Source organism: Schistocerca gregaria, chromosome 10 (genome assembly GCF_023897955.1).
Source record: "Schistocerca gregaria isolate iqSchGreg1 chromosome 10, iqSchGreg1.2, whole genome shotgun sequence".
NCBI lineage: Eukaryota > Metazoa > Arthropoda > Insecta > Orthoptera > Acrididae > Schistocerca > Schistocerca gregaria.
The window spans coordinates 222,961,500-222,980,623 of record NC_064929.1 but is presented as its reverse complement, the minus strand read 5'-3'; the positions used below and the strand labels follow the sequence as shown (position 1 = coordinate 222,980,623).

The following is a 19,124-nucleotide window of genomic DNA, read 5'->3' as shown; positions in this document are numbered from 1 at the left end:
AATAATTTTAGTCAGGGTGACAGACCATCTCGTAGGAACGTACCGTAGAGGTCCCCTCTCAACTGCTAAATGTGCTGTTAGAATAGAAAGACTCGTTTTCAATAGAACATAGTGAATTTCCAAGTGTTTTATGAGAGAAACTATGTAATATAATTTTTAACTGAAATTATATTCTTTTATTTAAATCATAGCCCTGATTCTGGAAAGAAATAGGAGAATAGAAACTTTCCGTCGAGTGGCCTGGACCAGAATGTGGCTGTGGAGACAGGAAACTAAGGTCAGTATGTTTCCCTTCGTTTTTTTGACCGACTGCTAAATTAGTTGCCAGGCTCGCGTGAGTAAGACGGTATCGGGAAATTTTACCCGCCACAAAACAAGGGCAGACATAATGGATGGGATGAGAAGTAAATACTGATTGTTGGGGACTGAACTGGACCATATTTTAAAAATGGGAACTTAAAGGTGGAAGATCAGGTAATTTGGTAGACAGCGATTACTACCAAAACATCTTGCACGAGTTATTAAGAATAGAAAGCTGCGTGCTTTGTATGTCACAAAGGTGGTAAGGGGTTAACAAAAAATTGTCAGGTCGGAAAATGAGAGATATAGAAACTAAAACGGGGTGAAGGAAGGAATAGTTACTGAGAATAAATATTGAGGTCTAAGAAATTTACGTAAATTAGAACTAGGTGGCAGGGTGAGAACTGAAGACATGTTCCCCCAGAATACTGAGAAAATGATGTATGGGGGAAGAATAAAGATGCCACATCTGGTGAAACAGGCACTGAGGTCACGACTGCCATGTTGCAGAGCATGCTCTCCATCAGGATGTCGTGTGTCGCCAGTGTAAGCCGTGTCCCCACACCCATTCATCATAACTGGTAACTCTGTAGTTGTCGTGCCGACATAAGAGGCCGAACAGTGTTTACGTAACAGCCGGTATACGAAGTGCGGTTCCACGATCCACAAACCCAGTCACCCGGGCCGTCCCATACTTGCTGGCTTCAAATAACCCATCAAACATATCTGCCTTAGTCGATTAACACGTGCAACCCACAGTACAAAGATTTCCCTCCAACCACTTCTTAAATCAGCTGAAATCCTTTTCGGTTCCACTCCCACCACAAAGCTCGCTCGTTACCACAATACCACCTCCCTCTATAACGACATCACCCTCGTACACGGTCTGTTCATTGCTCGACGGCACCTACCTGATTCCACACCTGTGGCATTCACCTTACCGACAACTACTTTACTTTTGAGGGGCAAACATACAGCCATAGAGACCAGGGTGGCTCTTTCCTCGAGCCACTCGGATGGGGTTTTCTGGGGACCGGGTGCCACCGGCTCCCACTTTGTTTTAGATACACTGAGGAAACCTTTACCAGGTAAAATTCTTGGACTCTCTTAATACATTCTTCCAATTAAATTTCACAAAGTCCTATTCTGAATTCAGTGGCACTTTCCTCGGCATTTATTTCATCCTCACTGGAGGTCAGCTACACACACTTCTGTTCACATTACACTTAATAACAAACAATAGTATTTACTGCCTTTCCGAGTCAACATTCCCTCTCGTACAGCCTCGACATTCGAGGCAACAGTACCTGTTCAGATGCGGACTCTTTACAGAAAAACATCGACACCTGCAGGGTTACATCGCAAATCACGATTAAGTGCCCGACAGAGGATTCGTTGAACCACCTCCATGACAGTTCAAAATTGAATGCCGGTGTCTTCCTATGTGAGGTCCAATTTCCCATATTTTATTACGTCGATAGTTTCTCCCTACGTAGGTCGGCATTAACAAAATATGTTTGAATTCGAAGTAGAAAATTGGTGCCTGATATTTGGTGAAAAGATTTCACCACAGCAAATATTGCATTTGTTTTAATGCTGTCCACCCCAAATACTGTATCACGTACGCGAAAATTCTCGATAATACAAAACGTGCTGCCCTCCTTTGAACTTTCTCTATATGTACTACACTAATCGTATTTGGTAAACATCCCACACTATGCAGCAGTACCCCAAAAGAGGGCAGACGAGCACAGTGTAGGCAGTCTCTCTAGTAGATCTGTTACCTCTTCTAAGTGTTTTGCCAATGAAATGCAGTCTTTCGTCTCACAACATTTTCACCACTATTCGCACCTCCGTCTTCGCCAGATGTAATTACCCCACCGGCGTAGTATGGAAACAGATTTTCTGGGCCGTCACGTCTAATCGCGGTACCGCTGATCCGTCCAAAAAAAACAACTGAGGGCTACACCACCTGTCACTCAGAATTACTCTGGTCTCAAATTTATTAATCAGCTCCTTTGACTAGGCAATGATTTCCAAAAATCGTGTCCTGAAACGAGGTCCATTCTGTCTGACATTTTGCCCGCCACACTTCAAAATAGCTTTTTATCGCCCTCCCAATCTCTGCGATTCCCTGGGTGGCTCCTACCCATTCGACTGTTCTCACTCTGAGATTTGTCCTGTGCACCCTCCTACCACCACCTATATAGTGGACTTGTAACTGGCAGAACACGTACTACCACAGGGAGAGCCACGTGTTAAACGACACGTCACATACCGGCTGTTACGTAAACACTGTTTGGACTCTTACTTCGGCACGACTACCACTGAGTTGCGAATTGAGATGAATGGAGAGGGGCACTAGGCGTACGCTGGCAATACACAATGTCCTGCTGCAGAGCACACTCTACAACATGACGTCTTGTCTGTTTCACCACACGTAGCATCTGGGTTCTTCCCCCAGACGTCATTTTCTCAGTACTCGGGGGGAACAAGTCCTCAGTTCTCACAAGCCACCTAGCCTTAATTTATGCTAATTTCTTTGGTGTGAGCATTTACACACAACTTTCTTCACCCCCTTTTAGTTTTCCGTATCTCTCATTTCCCGACCTGACTATTTTTTTGTTACCCCTGTACCAACCTTGTGACATTAAAAGCACTCAGTTTTCTGCTCTTATTAACTTGTGCACGATGTTTCAGCGGTAATATCTGTCTTGCAAATCACCGTATCTTCCACCTTTAAGTTCCCATTATTCAAATCTTGTCCAGTTCAGTCCCCAACTATCAGTTTTTCCCTCTTGACACTTGCATTATGTCTCTTTTTGTGAACTCTTATCTCTTTTTTCTAAATCTCACCAGTTCTCTTCCTTCAATCATCTTCCTTCACCTTGAATCCTTTTGCCAGAAGAAGGAGCCATTAACTCTAAAAGCTTGCAAAATTCAGTACCATTATACGGGTGTGTTCTCCTGCTGCCACTTGCAGAGTAGATTGTTTATTTATCCAGCTACATTACATTTTCAAAACTTGACTATTTTTATTGATATATCAGCCCACAACACGGGTAGAGGTATAACGAAATTTAGAGAATACATATTCCGAGATGAAGTGACAATTCTGCTCACCGTTAAATATCTCACACGAGATACTGGGGCAGATACGCAATCATTTCTCCCTCATTCGATACGTGAACGAACGGGGCAGAAAACATATCGGTAGGTAGTATTCTCTGCCGTGCACTGCACGGTGCCTCGTAGAATGTAAGTGCGGATGTCGTCGCTGCTTCCCGACGTGGCTGCGACAAATCTGACGAGACGAGGATACTCACAGGGTGCGTAGAACATGACGAGGACGTGCTTCTTCTTGCGCAGGAAGGGCTTGAAGGTCTCCTCCGTGAGGTGCACCACGTCCTGGCCCTCCTCCTCACTCCACGGCTTCTCCGGGGGCGGCGGTGGCGGAGGTTCCTTCGGGTCCCGCATGAATTCTGTCAGACGGTCGGCGTCCCGCAGCGTCCCGACGTCGTACGCCAGTGCACCGTCGCGGAAGTACTTGAGCGTCGGGTAGCCCCTGACGTCGTAACGTGTCGCTATCGCCTGTTCCTTCGTGGCGTCTAGAGCTGCCAGCACTCCCGGAATCTGAAACGGCAGAAACGGCGACGACGACTCGCCGTGAGGTACTGTACGTGGGCTCACAGACTCGGTTACGTAACAAAATGGTGAAAAAATTATGTAATGTGAACACCTCTATTGCACTGAAGGAAACACGAAGCACTGCGACACGACACCTCGGCGGAACACTACCGATCTCTTTCTCCAGCCTTTCCGTGCCTGCGGGATAAGTCTGTTAAAATTTCACCTTATGCGAGCTTATTGCCAGTACAGAGAAAAGTCAGCCCTACATATAAGGAACAGTGTGAGTGAACAATGGTGACCGGGTGAGTGTCACATTAGTGCAATTTTTCAGGTAGATATCCCAAGACGGCACTGCTCGAGGACCGGAGCGTCCGGCCGACTGCCTCCTTTCTGCCTTCAAGAAAGGTCACACTGTCGGCACGAGGGAACGGGGGACTCACAGAGAGAGTGTGCACAATCGATCGGACGTAGTGTGACGACTGCAGAGTGCGTGACGGGCTCGGGACGACAGTGTGACGAGAACGGTACGCACGGGTCCTTCCGGAAGCAGCACACCGCCCGAGGATCGTAGGACCTTTCGACCAGATCTGAAGAGCAGACAGATCAGAATTGCCGAAATACGGGTGGGAGTTACAGGCAAAGTGTCACCCGATACTGTACCGCAGACGAAAGAGACTCTCACGATGTACGGCCAGAGTGAACTGTGACGCAGAGTGGGAGTCTGTGGTGCTCGACAGTGAGTGACTCTTCCGTCTTCCGGAGTGAGATTGACGGCAAAGCACGTTTACAGGACGTGCCGAAAGGTCACAGGAAGTGGCAATTCTCGATACCTGTACCTCTCAGACTCGTCAAAACGAGACACTGGGAACTATTTGATACGACGACAGGATCGATTTGGTAACTGTCGAAGGTGTCGGCAGTACGAGAGAATTAAGATATGTCCTGCTGTCGTACCTTTCGTAATGAGGGTAGCAAATCTCGTATCCGGCAGGGTATTGTGAGCCCCAACACCGTAAACACACCGACGAACGTAAGGATTGGCGACCGGTCTCCCCACAGTCCCCTCGACTGCCCCCCCCCCCCCCCCCCCATGGGCATTCACGTTTATTTCCATTCCAGAACGAATGCTAGAGTGTATTCGTGTCGTGGGGAGTCCACTTTCGAACGGCAGGTGCACGTCCGAAGGGGTTACGACCGGAGCACGGTAAGGCAAGCCCCACACTTGGCGGTCGGACGCAGTCGACAGGAACCTCGATGAAGAGTGCGTCCACTACGACATTTCCTCGCACTCGCCGAGACTGGGCCACTGTCGCTTTCGAATACCCCAAAAATCTGAATATTTCACAATTCCACCAGTTGCAAAAAGCAGACCATCAACGAAATCACTTTAAAATGTCACGTGGCGATAGCACTGCGTCAAACAAGTTCGTGGCACCTCCGTGTCCTTCGCACTGATCGATCGACGTCTGACACTGTCGGTGCCCTTTACATTTCCTACCTGCAAGTATAATCATTTAAGTGCCTGCTGTTGTGCATATGCGTACAGAGGTACACTGACATCCGAACACATCTTCCTGGTGCTTCATTTTGTCATGCAGTGTACAAACCAACTTAGTTGCACCCTACGATGGGGTGGGCGGGTTAGTGAGGGAGGGGGAGGCTGGACGGGTGCACGCACCTACACGACACTGAAAGACAACTGGTCCGATAGCTCCATCTCATTCAGATACCTACCAAGGATGGAGCACCTCCACTGTATGAGTATCCTACTTGTTACCTTTACCCTCACATTATTTGTGCCCCGCCAAGGACCTTCTATTAGCATATTAAATGGCATTTCGAGACTTCAATTTAAATAAATCTGCACCTTATGTAACCATACAAAAACATCAAAAGGTCAATAAAAGAAACATATGTATACACAAACTGAGCATAGTGTTACAACAGAAGTGTCACATAAAACTCTCAGGGCTGATGTCCACCAGTGTCATATGCAAACAATATCCTACAGCACGTCTGGTACTACAAGGAAGTTTTAATCCCTCTCCAATTGCAGTACTCGTTGACTAGATCGGAACGTAAAAAAACACTTTCCTCCAATATTACCTTCTGCGCCTTCAGCGTCTCGGCAGCTTTCTCGTACTCTGGCTTCATTTTCTTGCAGTGCCCACACCACGGTGCGTAGAACATCACCAACACAGACGGCTCTTCCTGCAAAATACCGTAACATTCACTTTTACTGTCCTACCTACCGTCTCTGTTCGTACGGTTACATACATTTCTCGTCAATAACGTATCCCACACACGAAAAAATTGGACACGATTGACCGCAGTCTAATTCCACTAGTTTTACCTTCACACACACGTGATATAACTAATGGAGAATACGAGGCGAGTCACAAACGAGGAAAAATATTCTGCGAGCAGACGCCGCTACGTGCACACGTCGAGAATTGCCGGGCTTTTTCTGCCGTTTAAAAAATTGGGGAAAAACGTTAGCCATTTAACGAAACACTGAAGACACTCACGGTCCGGGCACGGCTCTCTGCCACATTACACGAGACACCGAAGTTACGATTTCATAGGCCGATGCCGAGAAGACACGAGTCACGACTCCGCTCGCCGCAGACTACGAACTACCGTATAAGAACTCGTCAAATGCACATTCCGACAGTACGGCCCGCGTCACTACGGGTCTGAAACGTTAATGGGAAGCTCGACAGACACGGACTACTGCAGAATGTGGGAGCCTCGGGCAGTGTTTTGCTCTCTCTCTTCACAGGTTTCCATGCCACATGGGGTTACTTAAAAGTTCAATTCACATACCTTCTCGGTGGGTTAAAACTGGATGTCATACTGGGACTCGGACCGAAAATTTCGCCTTTCCCGGGAAACGCTCTTAACAGACGAGTTCTTCGAGTGCGGCCCCCAGCTTCCCTTCCGCCCCCAGCTTTTCCCGGGCTGTCGTTAAACCATTTCTCGGCAGAACCATTTTCTCCAGGAGTACTAGTGTCGCAAGATATGTTGGAGATCCCGTGTGCAGCTGGTGGACAGTAGTGAAGAGGTCCCGTCAGAAACGTAGCTACGAGGGCGGGTCCCAAGTTCTGCCGAGATACCTCTGTCAGTAGTGCACTCGCAAACAAAAAAGCAAAATTTCCGGGATCGAGTTCCAGTCTGGTGCACAGTTTTAATCTCCCAGAAAGCTTGAAATCGGAGCACATTCCACTGCAGAGTGAAAGATACATTCTGGTCTTCAGTTTGTATTTCTCAAATTTATAAAATTTGGTTGTATAGCCATTTATACACAGAGGAACAAGGGAAAAAAGATTTTACGTCTGCAGCTCAATATGCATCGTATTCTCATTTACGTGCAGTGAAGGCTTTTAGTTTCGTGCAAGTATAGTAATACCTAACTGATTTATTGCTTTCAGATAAGTGACATGTTTTGTGGAAAAACACTTGCAGCAAAAATATCCAAGCCTCGACAGAACCATTGCAATGTATCACGAAAATGAAACGAGTAATAACATATATACTACTGGGAGATAAAAGTACAAAATCACCTACTGTAGTAAAGTGAATGCAGTGATAATAGAGTAGCATCCAATATTAGCCGGTGAAACCACCGTCCCTTGAAACATTACACGAGTATGTCCTATATAGTCAGATCTCCTTTGCGTCACGTGAGTGTAGGGGGATCGAAACCAGTAGTGACCTGTGATGTCATATCAACTTTAGATTTTTTTTTACGCATGCCATTCATTCAAAATTTTATTCATTATTTACAGAGTAAAGAATTTAATTATGTACAACATTTAATTGGTAACGAGCTTTAATGAGATAGATATAAATATGTTTTGACATAGCAAATCACCTCGTCGTATTATGCACGATATGCTTTCTCTCTGTAAAAACAGAAACTTCCGTGTTGATCGAGTGCGCGATCGAGTAGTCGTCTAGCGCGGATCTGTTGTAACTTTCGTGAATGGGCATAGAATTGTTAATTTACAACCCGCAGTAGATTTAAAAATTATTCTAGGTAACAACAGCCCGACGATGTTGACCAACACACACACACACACACACACACACACACACACACACACACACACCAGAAAGTAACTATTCTAACTGGAAAACGGAACAATTATTGTTTGCTTTCACTCTCTTATATGGAGAATAAATGAGCCGTAAGTGTTTCTGTGTATTTTGATACACGACAACATACAAGATGAGCCAATCTGACAGAACACTAACCTCAAGGAAAGAATCAAATGTCTCTGTGGTGAGGTGAGTGACAGAGGTATCAGTTTCAGCCCAGGGAATCTCCTTTGGCTTTTCTGGAGGTTTCTCGGGGTTCCGGATGAACCTTACGAGTGCATCCTTCTTGTTCTCTCCCTCGTACACCATCTTCTGGCTTCCATTTCTGTGGAAAAAAGAAAATGTGACTGAAGCACTGCTGCACTATTATTACAGTAAGTTACTATAGATCGACAAGAAATGCAATGACACACACAGAATTTCCAACTTCTAAAATTATTAGTCAATTTGTGATGAGAGTGAGCCAGCAGTCAAAAATGTTTCGTAATTATGCTCAGAGTTTGTCGGAAGTGACTAAGTGCTCCGATTCTCAAATGCTGCACGATTAAAATTTAGGTATTAGCACATCGTGAGTTATGCTGCCTCGAGACAGATTGGTTTTACTTTGGGGGAGGGGACCAAACGGCAAGGTCACAGGTTCCATCAGATTAGCGAAGGACAGGGAAGGAAATAGGCCGTGCCCTTTCAAAGGAACTGTCCCGGCATTTGCCTGAAGCGATTTAGAGAAATCGCAGTAAAACTGAAATCAGGACGACCACATGTGGGTTTGAACAGTTGTCCTCTTGAATACGAGTCCAGTGTGCTAACCACTGCGCCACCTCACTCAGTCTCGAGACAGACTCACAGCTTCTAACTGTAATATTCATCTTATCGTTTAAAATTTTAAATCTAAGATAATGGCAGCCTTTTCAATTTGGTTGATAAACATGCAAAATTTTGAAAATCAAATTTGTGTTGCCCCTAGACGCTGTTAGATAGGCAAACTGAAACTTGCACCAGGTTCTGGAATAATTGCTCAGTAACGGACAGCTGTCAAACTGAGCATCTAACGAGGTACAAATCCGTTACACAGCAGCATTTATCTTAAGCATGCCAGACTATACATAACCCATCTACAGAAGACAATACAGTAATACCGTTCAATGCCACCTTCAGCCTTCACCTTGACTGCAATTTGGTAAGGACTGTCCGAGCTTGCGCTAACAGTAACTGGTAAATCGAACGAATGGGTCTGAGCCGCGGTACAAAAACCACGCACACGTATTATATACTCCACACATTGCAGATTAAATGCCTCATCGAACTGCCAGTATATTCGATGCCTCGCACCGTTCGATAAGAGCCAATACTGCGACTCATTTAGTCACACCGCTACGTCCGTACAGCAACGGCCTCGTTTCTGTATAATTTGGCTCACCGAAAACGTGAAGTTTTACACGGCGCTCGACCGTGACCTTTTGTGAGGTACTGAACTTCAAATGTCTGCACGTGCAGTTCCATTTTCAATCTTCAATTCGGAATTCAATCTTCAATTCGGAAATGACAGAGACGGACCTGCGGTCGCTAACGACAACCATTTCTGTCAGGTCAGAAACAAATTGTCTCTGGCAGAGTGTGACAGTCGTCTCCGCTTTGGATCTTTTTTACAACTGCCACCAGTATGCCGCATTACGTGGCTGCGAGTGTATCCCCGTGGACTCCAAGTCGATAGACCGACAAATCTGACAACTTCGATGTATACTCGCGAACGCTTCTAAACACCGTAGCATCTTTCTGTCATTCTGTCACGTCTCCAGTACCTATTCTACACAACTGACAGGAACCACTTTGCTGCCACGACTTTACATACACGACCACTGGCAGCAGTTCTACAGTCGAGCCCCGTGGTGAAGCGTGTGCTCAGAAACAAAGTTCAAACAACCGAATCGCGATCAGACAGAGTTTTCTACTCTGACTTTTAACCTAGCATTCACCTCTCGACAGTGGGGAGGTCTACTAGAAATAACGTGCAGTTCGGATTTCACATTAAACTGTAGATCTTCTTCCTGACCAATTAACTGGGTAGGTTAGGGGCGAGCGATTCACGAAGTGGCATCCTAACAGAAGACTAGCATCTGGCCATTGAGCCACACAAAGTAATTATTATATTGGTCCTTGGCAATCTGTAGCACTCGAGAGAGGGTAGTGTGCCCTTTTAAGAGGTGACTAACATTTTGTCCAGTGAGTTTATATAAAGGATGGAATAGATGGACTTTTCTTTCTCTACGTTATCGTAAATGATTCTGCGCACTGCCATGTATACAGTTTTTTGTGAAGAGGGAATACACTCACACGAGGACGACTTACGGAATTTTGATCGTGCCCAATAAAATGAGTACCTCGTACCCTTCTAAAAGCCGAGGAACAATGTTTTCAGAGACAGGTTTCTAATTTATTCAGGAGCGCACCAAATCACTAACCCCTTGTGGGTATTTTCTTTGGGAAGCTTCTACACCTCTGCAAGTGTTGACAACAAGTAATTTTTTTGTTTTTCCATGTCCAGTTGTTCCTAATAAAATACTCTGTGTCCCTCTAAACACCACAGTCTCAGACATTTCATCAGAATTGCCACTCTACTGTACCCTGTGCCTCTGGACGTTGCCGATTTTCTCAGTTTTTCAGCAGTACCCTGTCTGACAGACCGGCCACTCTGCACACGAACCTACTGCACCTGCCAGCGCTCTCGCAGAATTGCAGCACTGGCATATTTACGGTCTTTGCAATTTTCGAGGCCTTTAACTAGGTTACTTGTGTGATAGGTATACCACACTGTACAAAGGAAAGAACCCTCACTTACAGTTCAGGATATTTCCCAACTTTTGTGGCTCTGCAGGATTTGCTTCACAAAACCACACATTACATTTTAAAAGCTTCACTATTAGAACTGTCCTTCGCATAACGAATAACGGGGAGCACAAAATTTTTGTTGTAACTGCACTCAGTTCCGAAGTTTGTCAACAGCTGTCTTAAGCCGTATACCACACTGTACAAAGGAAAGAACCCTCACTTACAGTTCAGGATATTTCCCAACTTTTGGGGCTCTGCAGGATTTGCTTCACAAAACCACACATTACATTTTAAAAGCTTCACTATTAGAACTGTCCTTTGCATAACGAATAACAGGGAGCACAAAATTTTTGTTGTAACTGCACTCAGTTCCGAAGTTTGTCAACAGCTGTCTTAAGCCGTTACCACTCGGCGGTGTACATTTAATTTGCCTTTTACTTAGACAAAAACTTTGCCACACCTGTATCTTAAAATAAGATAACTGAAAGTGAGATAATAGTCACTATCTAAACGAGAAGTGTACAATAGAAAACAATTAAATTTTTACTAAATATAAGACTAATTTTCAAACATTAATAATATAGCTGCTCCATATTGAACTAAGGAAATTACAATTGACGTACATATAGTGTGAAAATTTACCAGTATTTGTAAGGTCACACAAACACGATCAATCTTAACTGTTTTGCTACTACAGAAGTGCTCTCCGCATTCCATGCTGAGTGCAGCTTCGTTGTGGCCGTAACGCTCGTCAAATGCTGGTACCTAAGCTGGGAGCTGCATTCCAGCCAATATAAAATACTTATCGTCCAATTTTAAGAAAACTATTATGTGGAAAAACTTGACTTTTGCATATCTTACAGTCCAATATCTTCACTTGATAGAAAACTGTATTTCTTTTTATTATTTGTCATAGTTATTGGGCTGCATGCAGTTAAGTAAAACAGTGCACAAGATTTTAAAGAGTTTGAGGAGTTAAATATGCAGTGCGAAAACTTTTTGTATGGTTCATTTTAGCGCAGACACTGCTATTGATGAAATGTAATTAAGATACCAAAATTTTATTTCAACTGAGAACAGAATGATATTTCATTTTGTTCTTGAGTGCAACAGAAGGTAGCGCGATGTGTCCACTTCTGTCCCTGCACGATGAGAATCAAGTGGTCATATTTTGTAGGTGCAGCTCCCCGTGCTCCTCTAGCTCGTGCGAGCTTCCCAATCTCCGAAAAACTACTGCGACCTACATCTTTCTCGACCTATTTGCCGTATTCGTCTCTCAGTCTCTCTATGATTTTTACCTCCCACACTTCTTTCCGGTACTAAATTGATGATCCCTCGACGTCTCGGAAAGAGTCCTATTGACCGATCTGTTGTTCTGGTCCGGTTGTGCCACAAATTCCTCGTCTCCCCGACAAATTCCTCGTCTCCCCGACAAATTCCTCGTCTCCCCGACAAATTCCTCGTCTCCCCGACAAATTCCTCGTCTCCCCGACAAATTCCTCGTCTCCCCGACAAATTCCTCGTCTCCCCGACAAATTCCTCGTCTCCCCGACAAATTCCTCGTCTCCCCGACAAATTCCTCGTCTCCCCGACAAATTCCTCGTCTCCCCGACAAATTCCTCGTCTCCCCGACAAACTCCTCGTCTCCCCGACAAATTCCTCGTCTCCCCGACAAATTCCTCGTCTCCCCGACAAATTCCTCGTCTCCCCAATTCCATTCAGTACCTCTCATTAGTCGCACGATCGACCCGTCTAATCTTCAGTACTCTTCTGTGATGCCCTATTTCAAAAGCTTCTATTCTCTTTTTGTCTAAATTGTTTATTGTCCACATTTCACTTCCACACATGGCTACATTACAGCCAAATACCTTCAGAAAAGACCACCTAGTACTTAAATCTATACTTGATATTAACAAATGTCTCTTCTTCAGAAACTATTTTCTTGCCATTGCCAGTCTACATTTTATATCCTCTCTACTTCACACTAACTACTTTTAAGGGTCTCACTTCCTAGTCTAATTCCCTTAGCATCACCTGATTAAATTCTACTACATTCCATTATCCTCGTTTTGCTTCGGTCCGATTTTTTCTTACGTCTGCCCTTCGAGACACTGTCCGTGGCGTTCGACTGCTCCTCCGAGTACTTTGCCGTCTCTGACAGAATTACAATATCGTCGGCAAACCTCAAAGTTTTTATTTCTGCTCCCTGGACTTTAATTCCTGCTCCAAATTTTTATTTTGTTTCCTTTACTTCTTTATCAGTATACATATTGAACAACATTGGGGATAGGCTACAATCCTGTCTCACTCCCGTCTCAACTACTGCTTCCCTTTCTTTCATGACCCTCAACTCATATAACTGCCATCTGGTTTCTGTACAAGTTGTAAATAGCCTTTTGCTCCTCGTATTTTAGCTATGCTACCTTCAGAATTTCAAAGCTTTCTCTAAGTCCACAAATGCTACGAACCTTCGTTTACCTTTCCTTAACATATCTTCTTACGTAAGTTGCAGGGTGAGTACCGCCTCACGTGTTCCTGCATTTCTCCATAATCCAAAATTATTTTCCTCGAGGTGGGCTTTTACCAGTTTTTCCATTCTTCTGTAGAGAATTCATGTTAGTATTTACGGCCGTGGCTTATCGAACTGATTGGTTGGTAATTTTCACACCTGTCAGCACCTGGTTTCTTTGGAATTGGAATTATTACATTCTTCTTGAATGTCTGAGGGTATTTCACCTGTCTTGTACATCTCGCACACCGAATAAGAGGCTATCAGTAGGTATGACGGAATATCGTCTACTCCTGGGGCCTTGTTTCGATCTACATCTTTCAGAACTTTGTCAAATTCTTCTCATCTTCATCTGTGTCCATTTTCCTTTGTATAATATTGCTTTCATATTCATCTCCCTTGTATAGACGCTCCATATACTACTCCTACCTTTCAGCTTTCCCTCCTTTGCTTAGGACTGATTTACCATCTGAGGTTTTGATATTCATACAAGTGGCTCTCTTTTCTCCAAAGGTCTCTCTAATTTTCCTGTAGGCAGTATGTATCTTTCCCAGAGTGAAAAATGCTTCTAAAGCCTTACATTTTTCCTCTAGCAATTCCTGCTTAGCAATTTTGCACTTCCTGTCAATCTCTGTTTTTAAACGTTTATATTCCCTTTGCCCTGCTTCGTTTGCTGGATTTTTAAATTTTCTCTTTTCATCAATTAAATTCAATATCTCTTGTATTATCCAAGGATTCCCACTTGGCCTTGTCTCTCTACCTATTTGATCCACTGCTGCCTTCACTATTTCATCTCTTAAAGGTACCCATTCCTCTCCTACTGTATTTCTTTCACCTTGTTCTAGTCAACCGTTATGTAATGCTCCCTCTGAAGCCCTCAACAATCTCTGGTTCTTTCATCTTATCCAGGTCCCATCTCCTTAATTTCCTACTTTTTTCCAATTTCTTCAATTTTAATCTGTAATTCATAACCACTAAATTGTGGTCAGAGTCCACATTTGTTCCAGGAAAAGCCTTACAATTTAAAATCTGGTTCCTAAATCTCCATCTAACCTTTATATAATCATCCTGAAACCTTCCAGTGTTGTAGGTCTCGTGCACATATACAACCTTCTTTGATGATTCTTAAAAAGTGTTAGCAATGATTAAATTATGCTCTGTGCAAAATCCTATCAGGCGGTTTCCTCTTGCATTCCTTTCTCCCAGTCCATATTGACCTACTATTTTTCCTTCTCTTACTATCAAATTCCAGTCACTCAACACGATAAAATTTTCATCTCTTTAACTATCTAAATAATTTAATTTATCTTCAATCTCCTCATCTTACTTGGAGCTAGCTGACACGTAAACTTGTACTACTGTGGTAATCACGGAACCGATGAAGCAGTTACTACACTTGAAAATCTTTAAAAATTCAGTTTCACAACACGTCAGCAAAAGATGACTGATCACTGTATAATTGGTTCACTACAATTGTACTCACACAACTGTTGTGTCAGGAACAAAACTGTTACAGTCAGAAAGTGCTTATTTTCAAAGAATGAGTGAAGCATGTCTAATCAGTAGTTGTAGTAGAAGGAAGATGGTTAACCAAATCGAAAGAAAAATTCACACAAGAAAACAATAAACAAACAGAGGCTGTAACGCAAAAAGAAGAAGAAGAAGAAGAAGAAGAGGAGGAAGAGGATGAAGAAAACATTAAAGTACTGAGGCAGAATTTCTGCACAGTACTTACCTTCAAGACACAAAGTGCTCAGTAAAGTTGGCACATACATTTGAAAGCACATCTTTGAGGTCTATTAGTTTCTTTCCCAGGGAAGAAAGAGGGACAGGCTAGAAAGGACAGGGTAGGTCACTCAGACCCAGAGATGAAAGCGACACACCTTACGTCGGGACCAGGGATGACAAAAGATCAATAATAAAAATAAACATTATCTTTTATGTTAAACAGCACAGACAGTTATTTTTGTGTATTTTGGGAGGTAAAGTGGGTCATATCAGGGGGAATAAGGAGTTCTACGAAGGCAGTTGCGAGTCTTCGAGCACCTTGAGGGCCCTAGTGCTCTGAGCATTTTCTGAGAGTCCAGACTGAAGGAAGAGTTTCGCACATCGAGGTTGCGGCACTCGCGCCACAGTTTGGTTTACGATTTGTCGTACTGTACATAACGTATCTGCTGCTGTAGTTATGTGAGCCAGTAAAGAGACCGGTTACAGCTCCCGACAGACCGTCACGCCAACTAGACCCGGAGTGAGGGAAAACTCTGACAGCAGGCAACGTCTGCCCTCGTATGACAGCCAATCAGAAGGAGTCCCGCATGAGATTTAGCCCCCAGATGTGTAACAGTCCGTGTTAATATTTAATGTACGATTGATTAAAACACTGATCTGACAATACCTGTAACGACATGTTAATCATTACAATATCGTTTATTAAGCACTGACTCACAAAAGTTAACAGAACGATCAGACCTCCATTACAAATACCGGCAGTATGAGCTGAACTGTGGAGGAAGTGTGTCCCGAACTGGCAGGTGGAGAGCAGTCGGTCACAGTCGCGTTCTCATCTCGGAGAAGGCACCGGATCATCTCGGAGAAGGCACCGGATCATCTCGGAGAAGTCACCCGACGACCTCCGCAATGTGAACACGTACCGATTGCGAACGTTTATTTTCAATTAATTTGAGTGATTTATAGCACAATTTTGCCTCAGAAATTGTTAGTTTTGACTTAAGAGACAAGAAAGTAATTGTAGCAGATTAATATTTACTATCTGTGGTGCTCGAGGTATTATAATTGCAGTCCACAATTGTCACAGTGATTTATGGGTTTAGACTGGCTCACACACAGGATCGGTTGCATAATATTGATCAGTTTCTCCTTATTTTACTCAGAAGAATAAATACAGTGGCATCACATTATCTTAATGACTCAGAATATTACTGCTGTGCATAGTAGCAGTCCCAAAAGGCACACTGAATTTTATTGATCAAAATAGTACATTAGAAGCTGTGACTTTCAGAAAAGAAATCTAACAGAGACAATGAAACCGTTACAGGACGAAGGAGGTAAGAAAGCCCCTATCGAGCAACAGGTGACACACTGAGTGCAGAGTGCTAGGATTTACTCAGACAGTTTACCTGACACAGCTCTCCACATCAAACTTCACATAAGGGGAAAATTACGGTGTCTCATATTTAGATGCGGTAACCTAGCCGAACAGTTAGCGTCACTGCCCGGTGTGTGAAAGAATTCGGTTCAACTCACAGCGTCACCACAGATTTTTTAGGAGGTACCAAAGTCTCAAATGGAGTCCACTCGGCCTCGTGAAGTCAGACGAGGAGATGCCACACCACTGTCGGGATTCGTCTGCCGGCAGTAACGGCCAGAGAGATCGGCGACACACTCGCAGTCGTCTACCACTCTCACCCGTAAGCTGCAGTCGGCCAGTCGGAACATGCCAGAATGGCGTTTACGTTTAACATGTTGCGGCAGGAAGATTTTACGTCGGAAGAGACCGGTAGGTGAATTAAATTTCATTTATTTTTAGAAATGCACAGACGAGTGACACAGTAGAGGAGTTACTGTTAACCAAAAGGACTACGACAGAGCAGTGTGCCGTCAGGTCACAGGTACCTCAAGTGAAATTCCCGTCGACAATGAGGTCTCTGAAATGGAGAACTAGCTCAAAAACAGAAAGGCGAGGAAGGAAATTGACTGTGCTCTTTCAGGGTAACCAACCGGGCACTTGCCTAAAGCAATTCACGGAAAACTTAAGTCTGAACAGGCAGAACGTAATTCGAACCGTCGCCCTCCCGAATGCACCTCCGGTATGCTAATCACTGCACCACCCAACTCGGTCAGTAAAATTTTTAGTTTCTACGGCATTTTTCGGGAAGGATTGAGAGGCAATGCTGAAAGTGAAGACTCCCTGCAACATATAATGTGACAGAATTTTCGATCGTACATCCCCTTCGCCACCCGAGGTAAATATTCTCTCTCTCTCATAGGCGCGTGTCGGCCCGCTGTACCGTCTCACTGTAACGGCACAGTTACAAAAGGAGAAAAAATGAGGGCGGCAGAGGAGGAACGGACACGACCGTCCCGAGAATCGCAACGCGCATTACCGACTCACTCGAAGTAGATGACGGTGGGGAAGCCCGTGATGTTGTATTTCTGCCGGAGGACCGCGTTCTCCGGACGGTTGACATCCACGGCCGCCAGCGTGGCGATGCCCCTGAGCTCCGACGCAGCCGCCGCGTAGTCCGGCTTCAGCTGCTTGCAGAAGCCGCACCACGGGGCGTAGAACAGCACCAGCATCTGCCGCGGGCCGTCCCTGCGCTGCAGCACCTTCTGGAGAGCCTGCGAGAGACAGCACGGTTCTCGCAGTCTGCCCTTCCGGAGCGCAGGCGACGTAGCAGCTCAAATAAAAGGTGCGCCAAAATAATGTCACGAGGGGTATTCGAAAAGTAAATGTCACCTACTAATATTTAAATATTAAATATTGATTGTCCCAATTACGATCGCCCCAAAAACGAAATTGTCATCTTCCGTACTCAATCTTACCTCTCTTTCTGCCAGCGAATCATTGCCAAAAATCCAATCCACAGTCAAAGAGTCAGGAATCAAAACTAACACGTCAAAATGTCTGTTTAAAATCTTGCACCTAATGAGTGACTATGTATTAAGAGTGTAACTGATTTGCCCAGCTGCTGATATGTAAACTACTGACAAGGAAAATAAGTACCTCTACTATTTCATGAAGCTGTTCATACAAACTTTTGCAGATCACTGCAGTATCACTACCACAATCTAAAATTGCTGTCATTTTCCGACTTACACTACGTTGAGTCACCAGATTCGACACTTCATCTACACATGTTTATCTTCTGTCAGTAGTTCAGCACTAATATCTTGAGTTTCATGTTTAATTGTTTGCATTCTACTGCTTGACCCATTAGATTGTGCGGGTCTCATTCAAAACTACTTCTAGTTTACTGGGAATTGCACGTATCTCTGAGTGGTGAACGATCCCGAACTCTTCCGTCGTCTACTGTCTGCCGGTTACGCCTACCAAAACCATTTTCTCTCCTCTCACTGTTTCAAATTTGGTCATCATTATGCCAGTAATTCCTCCACGTGGGTCGTTATGTTGCTGGCAATTGCCGTGTTATTGGTCCCACAACTGATATTCGTAATTATCTTGCCTGATTTCTTGGAAATTGTTGATTACGATGAGTCAAATTTCACTCTGATTCCCTCAGCATTCATTCACAGTAAGTCATGAAAACCATCAAATGTTCACAATGCTAACTGTTTATTTACTTTCCACAGCAAATGCTTTATCAAAATTATGATCAAACTGTCATCACCAAGACGATCATCCCGATAACAATTGCGCCCCCCCCCCCTCCCCCCCCGCCCCACCCCAGTAATTTTGAAGAAAGTCACACATCGACCCCTCCCGCACGGCATAGAATCTCTATTTTATATTTATTTTTCATGTGAACACTTACTAACTGATCGACAGCATCAGAGACATCACCACACCCAATTCAGCAAACTTTGCACACTTCAACATAGTCAACATGTCCACCATCGTACCTATAATACACACGCTCCGAATAACAAAAAATAACTTAATGCGTCATAAAAAGCTAAGTAACGTAGAAACCTATTAGCTAATGGGATTGCTTGAGTTAGTGCCATCCCACAGTTACTTTACCTTCAACAACAAAATATATATTCAAATGTTGGTCTA

General features: G+C 44.1%; 1 protein-coding gene across 1 annotated transcript in view; it reads right to left on the bottom strand.

The window, feature by feature from the left end:
- The window catches only part of LOC126293558 (protein disulfide-isomerase A5), a 112,736-nt gene that overhangs the window by 24,091 nt on the left and 69,521 nt on the right, over positions 1-19,124 (bottom strand). The window contains exons 4-7 of the mRNA XM_049986836.1: positions 17,499-17,725; positions 8,188-8,356; positions 6,037-6,141; positions 3,627-3,933 (exon numbers count right to left, since the gene is read on the bottom strand). Of these exons, the coding sequence (XP_049842793.1) occupies positions 3,627-3,933; positions 6,037-6,141; positions 8,188-8,356; positions 17,499-17,725 (808 nt within the window). The remainder of the gene's footprint in view (positions 1-3,626; positions 3,934-6,036; positions 6,142-8,187; positions 8,357-17,498; positions 17,726-19,124) is intronic.